Genomic DNA, 23,428 nt, shown 5'->3' with positions numbered 1-23,428 from the left:
TGGCCAACATCAGACCACCCCAAGGCCAGTAAACACACCCTTAGAGCTTCCCAGGAGACAATCCAGGAGGATGGCAGTCATATGACACCGACATCTGCCTACCCAGATAAACAAAAATGAGGTTATAAATAATTTCACTTTTAATTTTCTGTACAAAATCTCTCAACCTAGGAAAATAAAGTTTGCAAAAGTCAAGTAGTCCATGAGCCTGCACAGGGCGCCGGCTCAGTCGGATCTATGCTATGTACAAGTCTGCCAGGAGGGGAGAGCCTTGGATAGAGTGGCCCTCTGCTAAGGGAAAGGTTTCTTTCCATTGGACAGGAAAAAGCCACTAAGGTGCCTACAGAGCAAGAAGGTGGCAATGGGCCAGTGCAGCCTCTGCAGTTTCTAGATCTGCCACTAGAGGTCGGCATGATCCTGATTGCTTGTCAGGCTCACCCTCTCTACGACCACAGCCAGTGACAAACGTCTTTAAGGGTCTCTAAGACTGGGGTCTAGCTGGAAGTGACAGTGGTCCCACCGCCCAGGCGCAGGAGCATCTGCTGGCAGTCGAGCAGTAGCCGGTGGTCACCAAGCTTCTCTACTGTGCGCGCGGCCTCAGCCAGCATGCTCACACGCTGTCCGGGGGCCGACAGGAAGGCAGGTGGCAGATAGCAGGAGGCTAGCAGCAAGGCCTCTGTGTGCTCCCGCCATGTGGGTCGAGGCTCCAGCTCAGCTGCAGCACCTGCACAGATGGGTCGTGTCAGGGGAGCAAAGCTTAGGTCTGGCTAAGGCCAGACCCCATGCAAAGGACAAGGTATCTGACCTCTTGTACAGGGAACTCCTAAGTGCTCCACCCATGCTGGGCACACAGGTGGGCTCAGCTTCCTCCTATGACTATCTCACAAACTGTCAGCACTGCTGAGTTCCATAATGCAGCCCCCAGTAGGCCTCATACCAGGCCAAGGCACCACCCCCCACCCCGCCCCGCAAGTGTAAGCACAGCCACCTCCTCACCTCCTTTGCCACTGGAGCCCGCCCGCCTCCGCAGACTGCGGTCCAGGAGCTGGTGTGTCCGTGCAGGACTTGCCCCTGCCATCAGCCGAGCTGTGGCCTCATGCAGAAACACCTGGGGAGTGGATAACAGCCAGTTTCAGACTTAGTGCCCACTTCTCCCCGACTTCCTGCCTCATTCCTCCCAGTGGGAGGTGAAACAATGGGACTTACTCTCCTCATAGCAGGCCGGAAACTCTGTGCCAAGCGCCTCAGGCTGCTCAGGTCCTGTTGGAAACCGCGCAGCTCCAGCGCAGAAGCCTGGGGTCCGTTGCTGGCACTGTGAGCCACCTGGGCTGCGGCTGGTGATTGCTGACGCTGCCACAGGCTAGTGCGGGCCACAAGCAGCAGATCACACAGGAGCAGCTGCATGGCCTGGGGTGGCAGGCAAGGCAGACGTCACTGGCAGCTCTCGCCCACAGCACCAGGGGCTGACTGGGCTGTGCTGCTGCCGCCCTGCCCCCACCTCATACGTACAAGGCGACAGCAATTCACCATGGGTCTACCTTCTCTGCGCCACATGCCTGCAAGCCCTCGGACTTCCCAACAACGGCCCCCAAGAGAAGCCCTGCCAGTCTGCTCACCATACCCTCCTTCCTGGTGGTGGGTGAATGGTGAGCCCATTCTCCCCAGGACTTTAGCTTTCTTCAAACACTAAGGTAAGCCCATTCAGCACCATTTTGTATTAACTCCAGGAAACACTAGGAATGGACAGCTGTGACCCTGGCCTAGCCAGGTATCCATCCTACCCCTTACCTTGTCAATGGAGCTGCCAGATGGTGTCGTGGCTAAGCTGTCCCGTAAGTACCCACTGGCCTTCTCACAGATGGCCAGGCTGCCTGGGCCCGATTCCATCTTTCTGTGGTCCAGCAACGCCCGGGCAGCCTTGAAGGAGTACAGAGCTGCCCTGGGCAGGGGTCTCCTATTGGGGCCAGAGCAGAAGCACATGGTAGGTTAGCCCAGGCTACAGCCCCTCCCTGAGCCCTTCCACCCTGGTTCTAGTCTCTGGGGCAGAGTGTACACTGTCTGTCCCATATAGATATTTAAGCAAAGTGCTGAGGGCCCAAAACTGGTGAGGAGGACCTGGAAGGGCACTCACTCAGTCTCCTGAGGACCTGGCAGGGCACTCACTCAGTCTCCTGAGGACCTGGCAGGGCACTCACTCAGTTTCCTGCAGCACTTGAGGCATGTGCTCCACCAGCGGGTACAGGCGCTCAGCTGCCTCTTCATCCCGCCGCAGCCAGTGGATCACCACTGCTGTCAGAGAGGCCCACCATTTGGCCACTGGGTCTGTGCCTACACAGGAGGGAAAGGTGCCTGACCCTCAGCCACACTGCATTGGGCCTGACTGGAGTCAGGATGGGGCTGGAGCTCACCAGAGGGAAAGGTGCCTGACCCTCAGCCACACTGCATTGGGCCTGGCAGGAATCAGGATGGGGCTGGAACTCACCAGTGGTGGAAGCCATGCTAGAGCTGACAGAGAAGCTGCAGGCAGGAGCCCCGACAGCATCCGAACAGCTGTTCAGCAACTGCAGGTATCCAAGTGCGTCTGAAAACTCCCTGTGGCAGGAGAGAGCCGTCAAGACAGATAGCAGCAGTTCAGGGTTCTGAATGGCACTGGCTTTCCCTAACTGCCCATTAGAGCACAGTCTGACCCTGTCATGGATCACAGAGGAAAGAACTAGAGAGGCTCTGAGGACACACACAGTCGGGCTACCGAACAGCCTAGACAATGCTTGCCCAGACTCCCTGCAGGTCTTGCCTGAGAGTGGTACAGAAAGCTCACCTGTCTCCATCAGCTGCTCCTGGGCTGGGCTGAGCAACACAGCTCAGTGCTCGCTCCAGGAGATGTTCGCAGAATAGCCGGGTCACCTGAGCCAACGGATCGACTGTGGGTGGGGGCCAATGGAGCAGAGGTTAGATATCCTCTCCATAGTTCCCTTCCCACATCAACACCTTCATTGGCGGGGGGGCCCAACCCAGAGCACTTCCTAGTTCCAAGTCCTAAGCCACATGTAGACATTGACGGGTAAGTACTTAGCCCTTGCCCTCCGAAGCCTGGGCTACTCAGCCTCTGCCCCACACTGGAAAGGGAGTCTACCAAATCACATACCCTCTGGCCCCGACCCTCCTCAGCGCTCTTCCTGAGACCACAAAGTGGTCACCTCTCAAGTCCACCCACTGCCCATTGCCCCATGCTGCTTCCTGCTTCTGAAGCCCAGCAAGCCTTGCCACAGCTCCAGCCACAGCCCGAGAGATGAGGGGACAATGCCGGGTGAGGCAGGAACAGGAGCAGGCATAAGAACGGAATGAGAGAGCACCTGGGTTCCCAGCCACGCTGTACAGGCTCTCCTGTGGGGCACCATGCACAGCCCAGTCCCCATCCACGAAGAAACGGTGGCCTACAGGGTGGCAGAGCCACTGCATGGCAAGAGGCACTGAGCCACTGTGTGCCAGGCAGGCCTGGCGAGCGCTACTCAGGAAGAAACGCTGTGGGGAAAGGAACAGGACTGTGACACTGGCTCCAAGCTCAAACCCAGCCCCGACCTGGAGACCCCAGCTGGGCCAACAGCCCATCTGCTGACCACTGATACATTTGGGTCAGTCCCTTGCCCCGGAAGGGACAGGTGAGAGGCGAAGACAAGCCCCCAGCCCTGTCCCCCAAGCCTACTTACTGTCAAAAAGTGCAAAGCTCTTGGGAGACTGGTCTTGACCCTCAAGGCAGCAGCCACATAGATCTCTGCCAGTGTTGCCATGGATACAGCATCTCCTGCACACTCGGCCAAGTTCAGGGCACTCAGTGCCAGGTTAGAAGCAGCAAGGTGCCCTCCTGTGTATTTCCCTGCAAACAGGCAAGAGTGAGGACAGGAGGTGATGGGGTGGGTAGGACCCAGCCATACTCATGGCGTGAGGACAGGAGGTGATGGGGTGGGTAGGACCCAGCATACCCATGGCATGCAGCTGGTGCAGCTTATGGTAGACGAGCGCTGCATCTCGGGCACTGGCACGAGCATCCATCCTCAGCCCACCATCTCTCCACAGGCCCCCAGCCTGGCCTGCCAGCCAGCGGCCCACCCAGAGACGCTGCAGCAGGTGACGGATGAGGTTCCAAAGTAGGCTGCAGGCCAGGTCCAGGTTTGAGGTGGGCAGAGGCCGTCCCAAGGCCTGCAGGGCCAGCCACAGCTGCTGAGCAGCCTGGGCAAAGTCTCCCTGGAGAAAGGACTGTCTCGGTAAGAAAATGGCAACAGGACATCTCCCTATCTGGGCCCCTGGAGTCAAAGGAGTTCTTAAGGTGGGGGTGGGGCAGAACGAAGTAAGGACAAAATAAAGGGAGTAGGTGGAGCACCTAGTACCTTTGGGGCCTGGGGGCCTACCCTACTTCTCTCCAGAGCTAATAATTCCTTACCCGGGCCAAGTCCAGGTCAGCTTGTTTGCGATGTCTCCAAAAGTGTACAGCTGGGCCAGAGTGGGGCCGGGTCACAGGTTCCCCATAGACAAAGAGAAGAGCCAAGCAGGCCAACACCAGTAGTCCATTGGCCAGCCAGACTAGGGGTGGCAGCAACCACTGGGTCCAATTAGAGCCATCTATAGACAAAGGGAACGTCTGAGGGTCTAGCTCCTAGGACATCCAAAGCCCCAAAGGTCTGTCCCAACAATGAGGAGGCTGGCTTGACTTACCTCTGCTCTCAGCCTCCAGCATGCTGCGCCCAGAACTGTGATGTGCACCAGCAGCACTGGAGGGACTGGGGATGCCCCAGCCAAACAGTGAGGCCAAGGGGTTGCAGGTCAGACACAGGAAGACCAGTGCACACAGGGCCAGGCGGGAGCGGTCTAGCATGCCATGGCTGTGCAGCTGCTGGGCTTTCACCTGACAGGAGGCAGGGAGGTGAGGGCAGAGCCCAGCTAACACTAAGGACAAGGGCTCAAAGCGCGGAAGACTGCAGGGTGTCTGGGAGAGGGAAGAAACCCATGCCACCGAGTCCAACCTGGCTGTCATCAAAGGCTGGGCTGTCAGGCTCCGAGTCGCTGCCACCACTGCTGCTGCTACCTCTGCTGCCAAGGGACAAGGGGCTGCTCTGGGAGGGCGAGCCGGCATCTGAGGGTGGAGGGGTCAACGTCTCCACTTCAGATTTCACACCCTCCATGGCCACATCTGTGTTCCCTCCACTGCCACCAGCCGACACCAGGTCCTTCAGTGATTCTGCAGGCAGAAGGAACAGGGGTGGACGCTGAAGCCTCAAAACATGGACAGTTCCATTACGGTCAGAACTGGGGCCAGGCCACTGTAGGTTACAGCTTATGACCAGACCGGCTGGGAGTTAAAGAAGGGGCCAGAGCCAGAGCAAGACAGGACAAAGATAGGAAGATAGAACCAGTGTGGTGCCTTTAATGAAAATGGCCCCCACAGAATCATGATGAAAGCTTGGACCCCCATTCCTGGAAGTGTTTGCGGAGTTAGGAGGCACCCTTTGTTCGAAGAGGTGTGTCACTGGGGGTGGACTTTTAAGTTTCAAAACCCCACACTATTCCCAACCAAATCTTCTGCCAAGTGGTTGTCGCAACATGTGAGCTTTTAGCTACTGCTCAGCGCCATGCCTGCCTGCTGCCATGCTCCCCGTCATGGTGTCCTATGAGAGCCACAGAAAAGAACCTGAGGCAGGAGGGAGGCTGGGACTCACGGCTTCTGTGGGCAGCACTGCGCAGGGTCAGGTTCTCCTGCTTGAGCTTCTGGTTGCTCTGCTGTAAGAAGCGGATGTAGTCGATGGCCTTGCGCAAGACGGCAGATTTGTTCAGCTGCAAGGAGAGGGAGGGGGAGGGCTCAGCCAGCCAGGCAGACTTGGCTACAGGTGTAGAAGTGGGCAGAGCTGCTTGGCATCACGGCTGCCCAGGACCTCAGCCTAGAACGTTCCTGTGCTGGTGCCTACTCCTGAGGGCACAGAGGAGGTGCCATGTGGAACACACAGAGCAGTGTTGCCAGCGCTGTCACTGTCCTCCGCACAGCTGACTTCCTGCAGCCCTTCACTGCGAGACCGTCCTGCACACCCGATTCACATCTGCTGCTTTCGCTCCCGCTCCTCCTATTGGCTTCCCTGTACATGTGAGCCGTTGGCACACGGACCCCTTCTTTATCCTGTTCAGTCGCCGCCACTCCCGCTAGAATATTGGTTCCTCCAGGACAGGATTTTTGTGCGTCATCACCATGACACCATCAATGCCCAGAACAGCCCCCCCCCCTTTCTTAACATTAATTTAATTTTATGTGCACTGGAACCATAGTTACAGACAGTTGTAAACAACCAGGTGGTTGCTGGGAATTGAACCCGAGTCCTCTGGAAGAGCAGTCAGTGCTCTTAACCCCTGAGTCATCTCTCCAGCTCTGAACAGCCCTTTCTTTATTCAGGATGCCCTTGATAAAATCTAACCAGGAAAATGCCCAGACCCAGACAAGTCGATGCATAAGACTGTGTGACCAGGTCTGGCCTACGCCTACTTCCTGCTGACTGACGTGCCCTCCTCTTTCCTGCTCACCCTGGCCTGGGTCTTACAGGCCTCTGCTCATACCTTTGCCTCAGTGCCCACCACCAGGTCCTTGAGCTCCACAATCTTGTCGTTGATGGAGGAACGGTAACGCTTCTCAATGGCATTGTGGGCTGTGCGCTTCTCACCACGGCTCTGAGCTGAGCCCAGGGCCTTGCTGCCGGCTGCCAGTCGGTGGATGGGCAGTTTGTCTGTGTCCACAACCAACGGCACCGTGGCCAGGATGGTCCCACCACTCACCAGGGTCTGTAGGGTCAGATGCATGTTGCTGGGTCACCAGGTGGACATATACATGTGCAGCCCCCTCATGGGCTCCCTCTTGCCTTGGCCATCTACCTGCAAGGGGCCTGCCTGCACAGCTGTGCCAGCGGCCAGAGTGCTGATGCCAGCTGTCTTCATCGTGGGTCCTGCGTCTGCTTTGACAGCTGTCAGCAGCAGTGAATCTGCCTTGATGAAGTGTGGCTGCAGCACAACCTGGGTGGGAGGGGCCTGGCCATGAGTGGCATCCAAGCCAGACCTCCCCCACTTCCCTACCTGGCCAGACCCACTTACTGGGACCTGCTGGATCTGTGAGGTCACAGTGGTTGTTCTGGGGGCTGTGGAGGCTGGCAGCAGCTGCTGGGAGGCTGAGCTCTGGACCTGGGTGGGTAAGGAGACAGGAGAGACTCCTGGTGCAGAGGCCAGTGACAGACTAGATGGTGGCTGTTGGGTGTTTCCAGGAAGGGTCCCTGCAGAGACAAAGTCAAAGGCTGTGGCACAGGCTGCCTTGCCTGCTTTTACCCCATCCCATCAGTATGTCTATGGGCTTCGCGTAACTACCCCTATGATTTCCTAGCAGGACAGGCCCTGCCAATATACTGCCTTCCAGCTGGGCAACGGGGAGAACAACACGGGACCCAGTACCACAGGATGAACACCTGACTGCTGAAGCCAGGAGATGCCTCCACTGAGGACACAGCTGCCGCTCTTTCCTCCATCTCCTCCCATCACCAGCCCTTACCTGAGAAGCCTGAAGGAAGGCTAGAGTACCCCAGCACAGGAGCAGAGCTGAGCTGCAGGGGTGGTGGAGGGAAACTCGGTGGCAGGAGGGTCCCTGGTGATGGCTGTGCCGCTGGGGGCTGCAAGATGGCGAGTGGCACTGGCTCTTCTTTTACTCCAGGCCCAGAGGAGAAGGGGGGCACAGACGGGTACATCTTCAACTCCGTGGACGCCGATGACAGAGAGGACAAAGATGCAGGTGTCACCTTGGGTTCTCCCAGGAAGGCTTCCAGGGAGGAGCCCAGAGAAGCAGGAGAAGACAAGCTCTCAGGAGAGCTGGCACGAGGGCTGGTGGGCTCTGTGTCTCCTGCCCCGCCCCCTGCATAGGGGGCATCAAACAGGCCAGGGAAGTCAGTGTCTTGGTTGTTGATGAGCTGAAGCATGTCTAGGGAAGAAGAAGTCATGAGTGACAGCAGGGTGTGGAGGCTAGCTCCTGAGCAGGGCCTGCAATGTTCCTGACACAACCTTTTCTCAAGACACTGTGATATGTGGAGTCATTCCTGATACAGTCTGTGTAGTGGATTGTGCTGGGCACAGCAGACAAGGCTGGCTGGTACCATTGGGTTCTGACGTACTCATCTCTAGCCTGGGCCCATGCTGTAGTTGGCTGAGACTGCCTTCTTCAAATTTCCTGCCACATCCCAAAACCACATCTGGTAACCTCCAGAACCACAGCCACAGCCGGACCACGTTTGTTCACTCACTAGCTCACTCACTCACTCACTCGCCCGCCCGCCCGCCCGCTCACTCACTCACTCATTCATTCAGCATCAAGTGCCCACACCAAGCAAAGCCTTCTTCCTAGTCCCGGTCTCCCTAGGACCTGGAATCAAAGAACAAAACCTTGCCTATGTCATGCATAACAACACTATGGTCCCAACTACCAGAGAGGCTGTACTCAAAAATCAAGTCCAGCTAGGTGGTGGTGGTGTACAATTTTAACTCCAGCACTAGGGAGGCAGAGGCAGGAGGATCTCTGTGAGTCTGTGGCCAGCCTGGTCTACAGGGCGAGTTCCAGGCCAGCGAGGGCTACATAGTGAGACCTGTCTCAAAAAGACAAAAGAAGCGCCAGTGTCCAGCTGAGGCAGTATCGTGAAACCTCACCTCAGGAGAAAGGGAACCTGAGAACCAAGAGCTTTCCTGGAGATGCTGAAATGGCCTTCCTTTTATTTCCCTGGGTTGGTGTTTTGAGTGTGTGCCACTGTAGAGCAGGGAATCACACGATAAACACATACTTCACCACCGAACTATGCCCGGCCTGGCCCGGTTTTTTGTTGTTGTTATTGTTTTATGCTTTTTTATGTGAATATGTGTGTATATATTCATATGTATGCGGATCCACACACACATATGTAATTAAAGCCTGAGGGGCAACCTGGGAAAACTCAGGAACATAATCCACTACAAGCGAACACTACCATACTTGGATTTTGGGGGTCAAATTCAAGTCCTGATGCTGGCAAGGCAAGTGCTTTACCAAATGAGCCAAACCCTGCCTGTCCCATCTCTTGCCAAGGACAGTGGTAACCTTTAACCCCATCTTCATGGGACATCTGCTTCTCAGGGCCTCCATTGGTGCTCGCGCACACACATCTGTATACATTGCACGGTAGACTCCAAGTGCTCACCAGATGATAAGTCCTTTGAGAAGCCTCTCCTGCCCTTTCTGCTCCCATATTGACTGACTGGCTTGTTAAAAAAACACATGTTCCATCTAAGACCGAGATAGCCCTGTTCTGCCCCAATTGACCATTGATTTCTCAATCTATAAGACAAGGATATCTTCACACAGTCAGGAGGTCCAGTTCTCAGCAGAGGAACAGGGCATCCCAGTCAACAGGGCAGAGGGGACATAGTGCAAAGGAGCCCCACCCCCACTGCCCGCTGCTGGGCTCTTCCTTTAAGGGCGCTTAGCAGGGTCCCTTGCACATAGAACTTGACAGAAGCTCAGACTACTGAGAATCTAGTGATGTCACCCAAGCCCTCAGTTATGGGGGAGAGAGGTACAGAGAGACAGGATAGTTCTAAGTTCCCACTCCTCTGGGAGTGACCTGATACCTCCAAACAGGAACAGCAGACTAGGCAGCTATCGAGGAGGGGGCCATGTCCGGGAAGGGTCCTTACCGTGTTGGACAGACAGCGGGGTGAGTAGGTCTATGCCAGCAGATTGGGTCTCGGCCAAGCAGCAGGCCCAATCTGAGGCCACCATATTGATGAGCCAGACTGAACCCACTTATGAGAAACAGATGCCCTATTCTACAAATGAAGGCATTGAGCCAGCCTAGTTCTTGCTGAGTCCAAACCTACCTGACCACCACGCTGCCAGCACAGCCACTACTCCCGCTCAGACCACTATTTCATCAGCTGCACTCACCTGCTCGAGAGGCAAAAGGCCACAGGCATGCAGGGAATACACAGACTTCAAACCTAGGACTACAAAAATGCCCAACTATTGTTTCAGCACCTTTCCTGTTCCACCAAAAAGCCAGGGGCAAAGCTGCCATCACTAACCCACTCTTCAGCAGAGCACACTGAGGCTTGGAGCAGAACCAGCCACTGGCCAAGTAGCCAATCCGTGTGTCTGTGTGTTCTGAACACAAACCCAAGCCCTTCTTGCAGCCAAGTAGCCTCAGGACCCAGGTCTGGCCTTTCAGGCTTTGGTTTCCCCTCTGTAAAAGCAAAGTGCTCTCTACCCTGGCTCCTTCCTCCTAACAAGGACTGAGCCACACTCCCTGGCTTCACCCCAGCTACAGGCCCTCTTCCCCAGCTGGCAACTAGCACCCTGGCTGGCTCAGCCTGGGGCCCTCTCACCCACTCACAGAGGCCACTTTTTGGGTCAAAGGGCTCTATATCATCCATGAACACAACACTAGGGCCCACAGTGCTCTCTCTCCAGCTGGAGCCCGGGCCACTGGGCCTCAGTTTCCTCCTCTGCACAAAAAGAAAGGATTAAGCCTTCAGGCAGCCCTGCTTGAGGCTTTGCCCAAGAGAGCAGGATATCAACAGCGCCTAATGACGATGCTCAGGCAAGAAGCACGTCACTGCAGGGGGAACTTCCCTGTGGTGGGGACAGAACAAAACGGTGGCAGGTTCAGCCTTCTGGATTCTCGTGGATTCTCTGGATTTATGCAGGTCATAAATAGTACTTTTAATCACAGGAACTTCCCACCTCTCGGCCCACTTACCATTTGCTAAATGGGGAAACTCGGGCCAAAAAAGAACTGACAGCTTGGATGGCCCACCTTCTGCCTGGAGGGTCCAAAATGCCCCAATTAGGACTACCAAATAGATCAGACTCCAGGGTTTCTTCCTCCGGACCCTGCCCAGAGGGCAAGCAGAGGATGTGGAGAAAGCTGTCCAAGTTGCAAGGTGCTGTTGTCTGTCCCTAAGAAGGGCAGCTAAACTAAGGCTGGACTGCCAACTCCCGACCCAAGATGGTGGAGGACTGTCTCCTGTTAGTACACGGTACTGCGATCCGCTGCAGAGACCCTGGCAAAGGAAGAATGCAGGGTCCTCCCCAAAGTACCTTCAAAAGTGCAATCCATGGCTCCGTTGTCCGCGCCCCGCCCCTAGGGCGTGCAGGCGCTGCCCCGCTGCGTCTGCACTGACTTCACCTGTCAGGCCCCGCCAGGCTTTAAAGCCCGCCAAGCGCCTCGGTGCCCCGCCCCTCGGGTGAGTGCACATGGCCAATCAGCAGCCGCGCCGCGCCCCATTAGTGCCCCGCCCATCCCCGACGGCGGCGGCTCGGGTTTCACCCGGTGCTCTGAATGGGGCCGAGGTTACTAGCGGGCGTCCGCCTTTAACCGCCTCTGCGCCAGCGCGCGCCGGGGTTACTTGCGGTCACTGACGTTCCAGACCCTGCGGCCCAGGCACCACCCCTGAGAAGTGCTTGGGTCCGGATCCGGGCAGCGGCTGGCTCTGATCCCGGAAGCTCCTGCGTTCCCACTGCTAGCTCGTACACGTCCAGACCGAGCCTGGACCACTTTGGCCTCAGTTTACCTACTCCTGGCTCCTCGTCAAATGGCAGCAGCAAGGGATGATGTCGCTACAGTCTGAAGGTGGTCAAGGACTGACTTTAGGAAGTGGCAGCTAATGGTCCAGGGACTTTCAACTAGCAGGTCAACCCCAGGATAAGGACACTCATTTAAGGGAGGGAGCTGATGGTCCCAGACTTAGATCACTTATGAAACTGCCTTCAGGAGTAAGCAAGAGAAATGCTACCTCAGATCACTCATCCAGCAAGTCCTGCCCTCAGCTCTGATGTCCACAGGCTCCGTCAGTGTCATCCCTGAAGGTCTCACAGCAGTCAACAAGTGATGCCTGACTCTCTTTTCTCTGAAAAGGCCAAGAAGGGACCCAGTCTCTGGGACAGAAGGGAAAGGCAGGGGATATTGTAGGGGTGCCAAATCTGTCCCTGTCCCTTGCTGACAAAGGTAAAAGCTCTCACCCATGTGCAAACACACACATGCACAACACACACTGGCCACCACCACACCAGCGCTGGCCAGCAGCCTAGTGCCCAGCGAGCTCTGACACCCTAGTTGGCAGACCAGGGACTCACGCAGCCCGAGGGGGCAAATCATCCTCATGGGTGTTAGCTAAGGGCTGGTGTCCCTGTAGTCCATCTCTCTTTTCAGGAGCCTTAGCTAGAAAGCGGCCACGTGTTCCTCCATTCGCTTGACCCTCTTTCTATATCCTTCTACATCCTCATAGAAGGTTCCCGAGAAAACACAAGTCTTTCACGGCAACGTTCTGCCCAGTCTGTGAGTGCTTGCACAGCTCCTGGCAACGGCTCTGACCTCAGTCAACTTAAGAATGGGAAGAGTCCCGACACCTAAGCACACTTTGGGCTGAAGTCCAGGCATGAGGCCCCCAATGCTGACCCTAGTACAGTCCTTTCCTTCTGATTTCCGAGTCCTGAATATACAGAAAGACTTTCAAGCGGAGCCTCACCTACCAGACACTCAGTAAAGGTGGTGTCCAGCCTCCCCGACCCCGGGCTCTGGCGCTACCTGGACACTGAAGGAAGGAAGGAAAAGATACGGCTTGCTGTCCCCAAGAGTGCTGACACTCAGGAGAGGCTTTCAGGAGGAGGGACAGGTGTGACCCTAGCATAAGGGCCAGCCTGTGGGTGCAGAAGCCTTAGCTGAGCAGTGGACCAGGGGCAGGCCTGGCACCTGATGGCATGCCTGTCCAACCCCTAGCCCGGCGCTGGCCTGACCTCTACCTCACTCGGTTCTTCATTCTGGTCTGCTAGCCCACTTCTGTAGATGCTGGTGGCCAAGGATACTAGGGAGAATGGAAACTCAGAACTAGCAGAGCAACCTCCTTGACAATAAGACTTGCTAAGGCTCTGCAGTCATGTTCCGAGGCCTTCTCTCCTTTACTTCCTACTTGCTGTGCACCACAGGCAAACCAGCCTCACTCACACAGCCTCCAGTCCTCCTGCCCCTCTCCAGGGGAGGCGATTCTGGGAGAACAAGCTTATAAAGCACCTACCCACTCAAAAAGGTCTCAGCAAAGGTGGTTCCCCTCACAGCCACTGGAACGGCTAGAACTGGGAAACCGGACAGCGAGCTGCTTGATCACCTGCAGTACTGAAGGCAACCCTAAGCACCTGGCAGGTTTTTAACATTTTAAAAGGAGCTAACAGGGCCACATAAAGCCAGGGCAGAGGCATCATCGGTCTGCACACCTGAAATATGTGTTCCGTGCTTCACCCTAGAAAAGACTAGGACTCACTCGGTCCAGAGGGTCTGGAAACAGTACCATGGTGACCAGACTGAGGGCCATCAAGAGATGCTAACACTGGCTTCCCATGAACATACACAGGCTTCCAGTACCATGGCATGTTCTGAAACAAATGGACAAGAGGTCCAGACTCAAGCCTCATTGGATTCAGCTTCTCCTGCTCCTGCACCTTTCCAGCTCTGATCTCCCCTCCTCCCCTCTTAGGCCCTGATCCTATCTGACTCCAACAGGAAACCTGAAGTCCCTGCTACCCCTCCCCAACAGTATCTGAGGCCCATTCTAGGTGTCCGTGTGTGTCAGCCACTCGCCTGACATTTGGGTTCAGCACTTCCATTCCACCCAAAGAAACCAGTTGCACACATATGCATGGGGTGGGGGTGAGAACACCATGACAGAAAGGCTGAGCCAGGGAAGAAAGATGCTCAAGGCTGCCCGAGGAGATGACACTTGAGTGCAGGCTGAACACACAGGGCCACAAGGAAGTTCTCAGACCAGAGCAAAGGCAAGCCCGAAGACCCCAAGATACTGCAAGCCAGCTGTGAGGGCAGAAACAAAAACCAGTGGCTGCTGGTGGGGCTGGGGTAGGTTGGGATTTCAATGTAGGTTGGTCTGGCTGAACTAAATACATGCACCTACAGGATTTGCAGACTATCTCATGCCACGAAAGACTGCTTGAAATGAGAAATGGCATGGCCTCCTGGGGAGGACATGGGACAGCACCCCTGCCTGGTGGAGCTTGCGAGCTGTGGCCTATTGTTCCTTCAGGCATGTAGCCTGCCCTGTTGCTTCCAAGGCCCTTATTCCTCAGAACTCTCTGGCAGGAACTCTGGTCCTTGGCTGTCATATGGGTTCCAGGGCACAAGGGGCATAGATTGCCCTTTGTGCAAGCAAAGGCCCTGCTCCAGGGAGTAAGAGAAGGTGGCTCTTCCTGGAAGGGGACAGGTCACATGGGGAGGGGGTGAAAACAGCTACCCTTGAGCTCGGGACCTCTCCCCAGTGAGGACACAAAGGTCCCAGGGGGCCAGGAACACAGGAGTTCTTGCAGCCCAGGGAAGAATCCAAGTCTCTGATTCCGTTCTGCTGACCCACAAGCCTACTCCGTGACTAGTTGGTTACGGTGTGAGGCGAACCCTGGGCCAACCAGGCTTTAGTGCCATCGCATAGGCAGAGAGATGGCACAGGGGCTGCCTGCACCGGGCCTCAGCAAGGGCCTGCAATCATATGGAACTCCCACCTTACTCAGCAAGCAGTACGCAGAGGGACTGGGGAGATGGTTCAGAAAGTGCCTGTTTAAGCACGAGGACTTGTGTTCAAATCCCAGCACCCACACCAAAAGGCAAGTATGGGGAGAAGCAGGGAGACAGAGAGAGAACCGGGTGTGCCAGCTAATACTCATAATCCCAGGGCTGAAGAGATAAAAAGGAGGATCTTGCTGGCGGAACAGCCTGCCTGGCTAATCTGTGAGCCGCAGGTCTAGTAGAAAATGTTGCCTTTAAAAATGACGTGGAAGGGCTGGAGAGATGGCTCAGTGGTGGAGAGCACTTGTTCTTGTAGAGGACCAGGGTTCAGTTCCCAGCAAGCATATGGTGGCTCACAACCACCCATAACTCCACTCCAGGGGTCTGGCGCCCTCTTCTCTCGCACACAGTGCACATACATGCATATGTAGTCAAATGAATCTAAGAAATGTTTAAAATATGTTTTTTAAATTACGTGGAGAAGCGAAGACACTAAACATTGACCTCTGACCTCTATACACCTTCATACACATCTGTGTACCTACACACACAAATAGCCATACACAGATACATACAAAAAAAGACCTGGACACAGTGGGACCTGTGGTGGGGCCCACGAAGACTGGAACCACACTTCAGCCACCCCCCTCCCCCACCGGGCTTTAGCTTTCAGAACACAGCTCACTGGCCTTGCCTGTTTCCTGAAGGTGTCTGTCTTAGCGTTTCTATCGCTGTGAAGAGACACCATGACCATGGCAACGCTTATAACAAAAGCATTTAACTGACGGGGTGGCTTAGTTTCAGAGGTCTAGTCCATTATCATCATGGCAGAGAGCACAGCGGCTGGGAGTGTGCAGTGTGCAGGCAGAATGGTGCTGGAGCTGAGAGCCCTACATCTGGATAGGCAGGCACCAGAAAGTGGTCTGTCTCACTGGGCATAGCTTGAGCGGTTATGAGACTTCAAAGCCCGCCTCTGCAGTGACAACTTCCTCCAACAAGGTCACATCTCCTAATAGTGCCACTTCCTTTGTGGGACATTTTCCTTCAAACCACCAGGGTTCCACCATCAACAGCATCCTGCTTTAACCCAGGCTGACCCTGCCAACAACGTCCTTCTTGCTCTCAATTGTGTCCACGTGGACAACGCCTATTGTCTCCTCAGAACTTGCTCTGGCGTTAACTCTGACTCTCACTCCACACACCAACTCCCAGCACACTTTCCTTCTGCGGAGGAGACTGAATGCAGGCTCTCCCACTGCCGTAGGTGAGGACAACCTCAGCAGGCTCGACTCAAATAGCCAGGAAGGACCAAAACTTCAAGGATGACCATGAAATCTATTTTGTTTTGTTTTGAAGACAGGGTTTCTCTGTATAGCCCTGGCTGTCCTGAAACTAGCTCTATAGACCAGGCTGGCCTCGAACTCAGAGATTTGCCTGCCTCTGCTTCCTGAGTGCTAGGATAACATATATGTGCCACCATGCAGGCAGTTTCCACTGTCCCTTAGGATATTGTATGTCCGGGTCACCAAGGGTTACCCTGGAGCTGTGGGTCTGATATGTGGCCTTGTGTGACCTGGGGAATAGCAAATTAATAAGATACTAGTTAACACGGACCCCACCAATTAGCTAGAGCTGGGGGCCCAGCCCAATGCAGTGGCGGCTGTTCCCAGGCTGAAGAGCAAAGCTGTGCCTTTCTTCACCTGAGTCCACATAATCCTCTCTTCAGGGCTGTTAGCCTGCACAGGAGCGGCATGCCACTGCAGCACGGGCAGGTGACGGAGACTCTGAGGAGGTAAAAGCCCATCTCCACAGCATTGCTAGCACGGGTTTCTCCACTTCTGTGCACTTGCAGCTGCTTAACAGGGCTAGAAAGGTACCCTGGGAGCTTCCCAGGAACCCGTGCTTTTGCTCCCAGGCTTCCTCGCCTCAGTACAGGAAGCTGCAGGCTCTGGCCCTGCTCTCCCTCAGGTGGGGACAACCTCAGCAGGCTCTTCCACCATCTCTTTAGGGGATCTCCAAGGGTATGGGACTTGCATCACAAAAGAATGGGCAGTGGGCTGGGAGTAAGTGGCCCCTGACGCATACTGAGAGAGTCCAGGGCACTGCTGTGGCTGAGGTTCTTCTAACCTTAGGAAAGTCCATACTTAGAACTTGGAACCACAGCCTGGAATGTTCTGGAAATTTCCTGTGCAGGCTCTTTGGATAGTGACTGCTAACATTTGCGGAGCAAAATACAACAGGTTCGGGTGCAGGTTACATGTTCTAAACAGTGTGAGAATAACCCTGTGGCATGGTCAGAATGCCTACTAGCCTTTGACATGCTCAGCGGGGCTCACAGAACCAAGTTCTAGTCTTGTATCTATACAATGAGAAGAACCAAAATGTCAGGTCAGGCCACTTGTCCAAGGTCTCTCAGGAGGGTTGGATGGGAAAACTCTTGGGTTCCAGACATAGAGAGCTTGTTTGCTGGAACCTGGTCTGGGCAGCCTGATGCCAGGCTTCCTGGGAAATGGCTTGAGCGGCTGTTGCTTGGGAAGAATGGTCTTGGTCTCCAAGGCCAAGAGTTCTTCACGGTGGGACAGACCTCCAGCCCTGCTCCAACCCCCGAAACTCCAGACGGCAGGGACACCTGGGGACAGCTCTGAGGTCCCCCCCTCTAACCGGGAGGCCCCACCTCCACTTGCTATATTGCCCCAATCAAATCTCCAGGTCCGAGTGGACTCAGGCTGGGGTACAGGTCTGAGTGGACTCAGGCTGGGGTGCAGCTCAGTGATATATGAGCCTCTGGAAGCTGCCCCAAGCCCTGAAAAATAAATAAATTAGCCAACTAAAATTAAAATTTAAAAGGCATCGCCTCAAGCACGTAGCCAACAGGAGACGGCCACTGTCCAGCCAGTAAAGTACCTAACCTAGGCCACAGTCACAGTCAGGTGGTCTAGGTCCTAGGCTCCCCCCTGGTACTGACCCCAACCAGGAAGTGAGTAGGGTCACTGTGGAGAGCTGTGTCTACCTCAGTGACACAGCACAAGAGGTAAAGCCCAGCCACCCTTCTCCCGGGACCCACTCCCAGCACCTTCCTCTGGTTCCCTAATGGGCCTTCAGAGACACTGCACTGCTACTTCCCCCTCCCCCAGGGAACTCCCAACCGCGTAGTTCAGAGAGGTTGAGGCAGCTGCCCTAAGAGCAACAGTGCACTGGAGAATTTTCTGCTGCCCTTAGGTTAGAAAGGCTGGACATGAAGGCCTGATGGGTAGAATGCTCTCAGGCTAGGCCGACGAGGGGCTCAGAACATGCAGATCAGCAAGAAGGGGCACTCTTCTGTCTGGGCTGGTTTTTTAATGTCAACCTGACACAAGCTAGAGTCATCTGAGAAGAGGGAGCCTCAATTGAGAAAATGCCTCCATAAAATTGGACTGTAGATAAGCCAGTAGGGCATTTTCTCTTTCTTTCCTTTCTTTTCTCTTTTCTGTTTTTGTTTGTTTGGTTGGTTTGTTTTGTTTTCTGAGACAGGGTCTCTCTGTAGCCTTGGCTATCCTGGAACTCACCCTGAAGACCAAGCTGGCCTCACACAAAGAGATCCACCTGCCTCCTGAGTGCTCTTGTTCTGTCTGCTTGTTTGTTTGTATTTTCTTAATTAGTAATTGATGAGGGAGGGTCCAGCCCATTGTGGGTGGGGCCACCCCTGGTGGTGCTGAGTTCTATAATAAAACAGGCTGAGCAAGTCATAGGGAGCAAGCCAGTAAGCAGCACCCCTTCATGGCCTCTGCATCAGCTCCTGCCTCCAAGTTCCTGCCCTGACTTCCTTCAGTGATAGACTACAATGCAGAAGTGGTAGCCAAATGAACCCTTTCCTCCCACAAGCTGTTTTTGGTCATGTTTGTTACAGCAATGATAACCCTAACTAAGACACCTCCCTTGAGCTGTACCTAAGAGGGGGGTTCTGGGTGGGTAGACACTGTTGAAGGAGGCGCATCTTGGCAAGGTCTTAAATGTCACGCTGAGACAAGGGTACTTTATTTTGGGAGCAATGGGGATTTGTGGAGGGTTGCCAACCTACAGGGAATTCCCAAGAGCAGGAACAGCAGGAACTGGTCAGTGACCACCCAGATGCTATTTTGTAAGGAATGCTTGTGCTTGGCAGGAACAAGACAGAAGACATCCCACGGGAGGAGTATGGGTGGCAGGGTACCTACAGAAAGCTTGTCCCATAGTCAGTGCAACAAACCAAACCAAAAAGCAGTGACAGCTAGGTCTATGAAACCAGCAATGTGGCTGTTAACACTCTCTCTTGGTAGGAGGAGGAAGCTTACAGGACCCATATCTGAGATTCCTTTTTCATTTTTAACTATTTACTTATTTGTATTTTATGTACATCAGTGTTTTGCCTGCACGTATGTCTGTGTGAAAGCCCCTGGAAAAGGAGTTACAGACAGTTATGAGCTGCTATGTTGGTTCTGGGAATTGAGCCCAGGTCCTGTGGAAGAGCAGTCAGTGTTCTTAACCGCTGAGCCATCTCTCCAGCCCCCCTTCCTGAGAGTCTACCTACTATATCATCTTGCCATCCAGCTGCATGAGATCTTGGGAGATCAGAGTATACAAGGGGTGGAAGGTTACCTGACAGGGTAGGGACAGGGGTGTGGCTACAGGCAACTTTCTAAAGGTCGTCATTTTGCTGGAGTGGGACCTGGCAGTGACACAGCTTTGGGATTCTGCAGGATCCTATTGCTCCTCACCCACACCAACTGTGGAGGTTTGAATAGGGCTGGCCCCACAGGCTCATAGATGGGAATGCGTGGTCATCAGACATGGCACTACTTGAGAGGGATTAGGAGGTGTAGCCTTGGAATAGGTGTGGCCTTGTTAGAGGAGGAATGTTGCCGGGGGTGGGGCATGGGGGGTAGGGGATGGGCTTTGGGGTTTCAAAAGTTCAAGCCAGGCCCAATGTCTCTCCTTTTTTGCCTGCGGATCTAGCTGCAGAACTCTCAGCTCCTTCTCCAGCACCACATCTGCCATGCATTCCGGCCACAATAATGGACTAAACCTCTGAAACTGTAAGCCAGCCCCAATAAAATTCTTTCTTTCCTTCCTAAGAATTGCTGTGGTCACAGCGGCGTCTCTTCACAGTAATAGAAACACTAAGACACCAATAAACTCACTGGTTCATGAAGCTGGACTTTAATGGAATTGTTTCTTCAATGGTCACAGTGCCCTATCAGGTGCGTGGCCACTACTCCCTAGAGAGAGTCACACAATACCGGAACACAGACAGATACAGTGTAAGACCAGCACAGGAAAGGGGCCAGAACTCAGGAGAGCTTCTCAGTAAGCCGCACTGGACTTCTGCTACACATACATCTTGGGCCAACAGACAGACCAGCTCTTTGGGGAGGTGACTCCCCAGGGTTCCTAGAGTAAGTAGCCAGTCTCAGACCAGAGCTATGTCTATTTGCCTCCTCTGTCCCCAGTGCCCAGTGCCACCAGCCTCCCAGCTGTCCCCATCACAGGCCCCTCTCCCCGCTAGGAACAAGGAGGAGACAGCTGACCAGGAGCTTCCCTGAGGTCACAGCCAGCAGCAGGACTTGACACTCTGAGCATAGCATCACCCTCAGAAATAAAGGCCGCAAGCAGGCAGGTGATGGGCAGTGGGGCTCCAGGCCTTGGCTGGCTCTCCCTGCCACTTTCCAGTCTTATGACCAATGTCGCTCTGGGCTGAGGGAGACAGCTGCACAGCTGACCTCTTAATCCAGCCTTGGAGCCAAGGGTCCAGGCTCTAGAGCTAGCACCCTGAGTCTGAGTTCTGGCTCTGCCTTGCTCTGGCTGTGTGACATTGGACAAGTCATTTACCCTGTTTTTCAGTCTCTCATCTGTGAGATGAAGAGATGTTTCCCAGCTGAACTGTCAGAAGGGTTTGCTGAGAACCTCAACAGGCTCAGTGTCTGCCGTCTGCGCTATGATGGCCCATCCCCATGCTGAAGAGGGGCTTTCGAACAACCTAAACACAACACTCTCCTTTTTCCTGTCCCCCCTCCCATTGCCCTAGCCACGCTTGAAACTCGGGTCTGCCCAGATATCTTTTTTTTAATCACGTTGGCGTCGGGCGTGCCTTTATTTATTTTTTTAAGTTTTATTTTATGTTTAAGATTTATTTATTATGTATATAGCCTGCATCTGAAGAGGACACCAGATCTCATTAGGGATGGTTGTGAGCCGTCACGTGGTTGCTGGGAATTGAACTCAGCAACTCTGGAAGAGCAGCCAGTGCTCTTAACCTCTGAGCCATCTCTCCAGCCCCTTCATTGCTCTTGTTACCCAACCTTCTATCCCCCAAGCCACCACTCGCTAGCCCCAGCTACAAGCCTACTAGACGCACTGACAGCCAATGTGGGTCTCGGCGTGGTTTTCCCACAGGCTTGCCTCTGGAACTCAATGAGGATGGGGCACAACACGTCCAAGGTTGTGGAGCACACACAACAGAGCACAGAGTGGGAGGGGACCAAAAGAGGGCACAATCTACTGAAATCCCAGGGTCCCATTATAGTTTATAGATAACACACATTCATGGCTGTCTGGGTTAGAGATGGGTGTGGAGCCCTCAAACACGCAAGAGAGACGCAGTGCTGACGAGCCACCAGAGATCACTGAATTAACGCGGATACATCTTGTAGACCAGAAGGTTTGCTGTTGTTAGTTTTTTTTCTCCCCCCCCCCACACCCACCACAGTGGGTGGTGGTTGTTGAAGTTGGAGATGAATCAAGCTGAGCAAGTTCAAGCGGTATTTTAAAGGCACTAAGTGGCCTGGGGTGTGGCTCAGTGCAGAAAGCCTGTTAATATGTTTTAGGTCCTGGGTTACTGCCCCAGAATCGCAAATTTGAAAAATATATCAGAGAGCAGCTGCTCTGTCAACTTTCCCTGTCTTACCCTCACTAACTCCTCAAACTTAGGTCTCGCCTTACCTTGCCCTCCGCCTAGAAAGTACCTTTCCTTGTCGGTGCCGGTGCTGCTCCTCAGCTCTAGTGCACCTAAGGAGACCTCCCTGACCTCTATCCAAAGTTGCCAGATGCTTGCACGCCAACGTGCTTGTAAACATCCATTCGTGGGCTTCCTTGGGGATTTTCGTGCACCCAAGAAATGAGAAAACCCAGGTCGGCCTGTGAACTGTACACAGGACCCAGCCTGGCATTCAGAGGATGCTCAGCGTGTCCAGAAACCAAGCCCACCGCAGCCTGGAGAGTTCACCCTAGGTCTGAGGCGCCCTATTGTGCAGTGCGCACGCGCAGAAGCTCCCGGCCAAGTGACCTCCCAGGACTTGCGACCCCACACAGGCCGCGCAGGAGCCCCGGGCCACGCACCTTCGATGTCGGTCAGCAGCGCCGCGTCCAGTTCGCACGGCTCGGCCAGCGCCTGTTCCAGAGCCGCCTCGCCGAAAGGCAGCTCGTCCATGGCGCCGGCACCCGCCAGGCTACGCAGGAGGCCAGCGTTCACGAAAAGTTCCTCGGAAACTAGGGTCCAGGGCGGGGCCACCCAAGCCGATGGGCGGGGCTTTCCGCTATGCCCCGCCCACCAGCCGGAGCCCGCTGGCTCCAGGCAGCTCCTTGGCGGATCAGACTTCCTGCTGGAGCCTAGTTTCCCCGCAGCCTCCCTCCTGTGGCTGCTCGGGAGGGCCTTAGCTTCTTTAGCACCAAGCAAATGGAAGCCACGACCTAGCCCTGGCATCGTTAGACAGAAGGGCTAGGGAGGAGGAACGCTGTCCAAAATATTGTTACAGATCTGTGCTGTGACCTCAACTGTGTACCTCCGTTTTCCACATCTGTAGCAAGGGTCCAGTGATCTATGTATGGGCTGGCTGAGAGGTTAGTGAAGCTGTCTCCGAGAAGAGTCTGTGAGATCTGCCCACCTTCTCAGTATAGGAGCCCAGAAGTGGGCTTCTGGAGAAGAAGGGGACCCTGGGAGATCCTGCAAGAGGAGTCTGAACTTGTGATTCTGTCTTAATCCGTATCAGTCCCACTGTCGGGGTGGGGGGGGAGGGCAGAGAGGACCCGGAGAGCGGGTGGACCTGTACAACTCCTAAAGCAAGACTCGGGTTTCCAGGAAGACCTAGAAAAAGTGTGGATCCCAAAGTCAAGCAGCGATTCTGTAACGGGCCCAGAGGACCTGAGCCCAGCTGCCTAGATCGTGACCTAGGGCCAGACTAGGCCAGCAGCCTGACTGAGGACTGGAAAGTGAGCCCTGGGCCCTGTGATTAAGGGACAGATAAAGCAGGGGAGAGAGGATAGGCCCCTCCGGGGTGGACTGAAATAAACCTTTCTGGTCCACAAGTGTCTACAAGTGGGCAACAGCAGCCTGTAGGAATCAACCGGGAACCCCAGAGAGGTCATGACCCCAGGCCACCTGGAGCTGCCGTCCTCAGACTCTAGATGAGGCTGGGTGGCTGCTCTCACCTCCCATCCACTAGAATTAGTTGTCTTTGGGCAAGCAAACGGGGAGTGTGTGCCTGATTTCCACCAGGACACACTTTGTCCCTCTCCCAGCATGGTTGCTAGAAAATCAAAGCTAAAGGCGGGCAGGTGCTGCAGGGGCTATAAACCACCTCTCCCCTACGTGGAGGCCACGCTGCCATGCCGTAAGACCCAGGCGTTTGATGACTGCCTGAAAACTCAAACACCCCTTTCCAAACAGAAGGGTGCGGGTCTTTAGAGGCGGGGTCACTGATTCTCGGGAGACAGCTTAGTAGCACACTGTAGTGGGCTGGCTCTGCGGGAAAGGGCACGGTGTCTGGAGTCATCACAACAGATCTGCCTTCTGGGAACTGAATAAGAAGTATATATAACTC

At 54.7% G+C, this 23,428-nt stretch overlaps 1 protein-coding gene across 4 annotated transcripts; it reads right to left on the bottom strand.

Moving 5' to 3' along the window:
• Nucleotides 1-122: 122 nt before the first annotated feature.
• Nucleotides 123-22,094, bottom strand: Srebf1 (sterol regulatory element binding transcription factor 1). Of its 4 annotated transcripts, XM_038327350.2 has the most exons (20): nucleotides 11,135-11,195; nucleotides 9,983-10,041; nucleotides 7,571-7,993; nucleotides 7,123-7,298; nucleotides 6,907-7,044; nucleotides 6,595-6,816; nucleotides 5,712-5,826; nucleotides 5,019-5,233; nucleotides 4,711-4,900; nucleotides 4,439-4,617; nucleotides 3,981-4,242; nucleotides 3,708-3,874; nucleotides 3,354-3,522; nucleotides 2,819-2,921; nucleotides 2,483-2,592; nucleotides 2,196-2,328; nucleotides 1,789-1,954; nucleotides 1,207-1,407; nucleotides 997-1,108; nucleotides 123-724 (listed from the first exon to the last, which is right to left on the bottom strand). In XM_038327350.2, exons 3-20 carry the CDS (start codon nucleotides 7,989-7,991, stop codon nucleotides 495-497), a joined length of 3,309 nt encoding a protein of 1,102 aa, XP_038183278.1. In that variant the 5' UTR covers nucleotides 7,992-7,993; nucleotides 9,983-10,041; nucleotides 11,135-11,195; the 3' UTR covers nucleotides 123-494. The 4 variants fall into 4 exon arrangements, with proteins under 4 accessions (XP_038183278.1, XP_038183276.1, XP_038183277.1 ...); XM_038327348.2 differs by lacking the exons at nucleotides 9,983-10,041; nucleotides 11,135-11,195 and adding an exon at nucleotides 21,948-22,094; XM_038327349.2 differs by lacking the exon at nucleotides 9,983-10,041 and having other exon boundaries at nucleotides 11,135-11,241.
• Between the last annotated feature and the right edge of the window lie 1,334 nt (nucleotides 22,095-23,428).

This window comes from Arvicola amphibius, chromosome 4 (assembly GCF_903992535.2).
Source record: "Arvicola amphibius chromosome 4, mArvAmp1.2, whole genome shotgun sequence".
Taxonomy (NCBI): domain Eukaryota; kingdom Metazoa; phylum Chordata; class Mammalia; order Rodentia; family Cricetidae; genus Arvicola; species Arvicola amphibius.
Note: the sequence above shows the minus strand (reverse complement) of the source record. Positions and strands in the feature narration are given on the sequence as shown.

Bases quoted from the DNA above. Each gene is read 5' to 3' on its own strand.
- Srebf1 (XM_038327348.2), bottom strand. From the start codon at position 22,038: ATGGACGAGCTGCCTTTCGGCGAGGCGGCTCTGGAACAGGCGCTGGCC. The intron at 2,922-3,353 runs GTGCTCTCTCAT...CCCCACCCACAG, and splicing joins CAGCGTGGCTGGGAACCCAG to TCGATCCGTTGGCTCAGGTG. The intron at 1,109-1,206 runs GTAAGTCCCATT...TCCACTCCCCAG, and splicing joins TCCGGCCTGCTATGAGGAGA to GTGTTTCTGCATGAGGCCAC.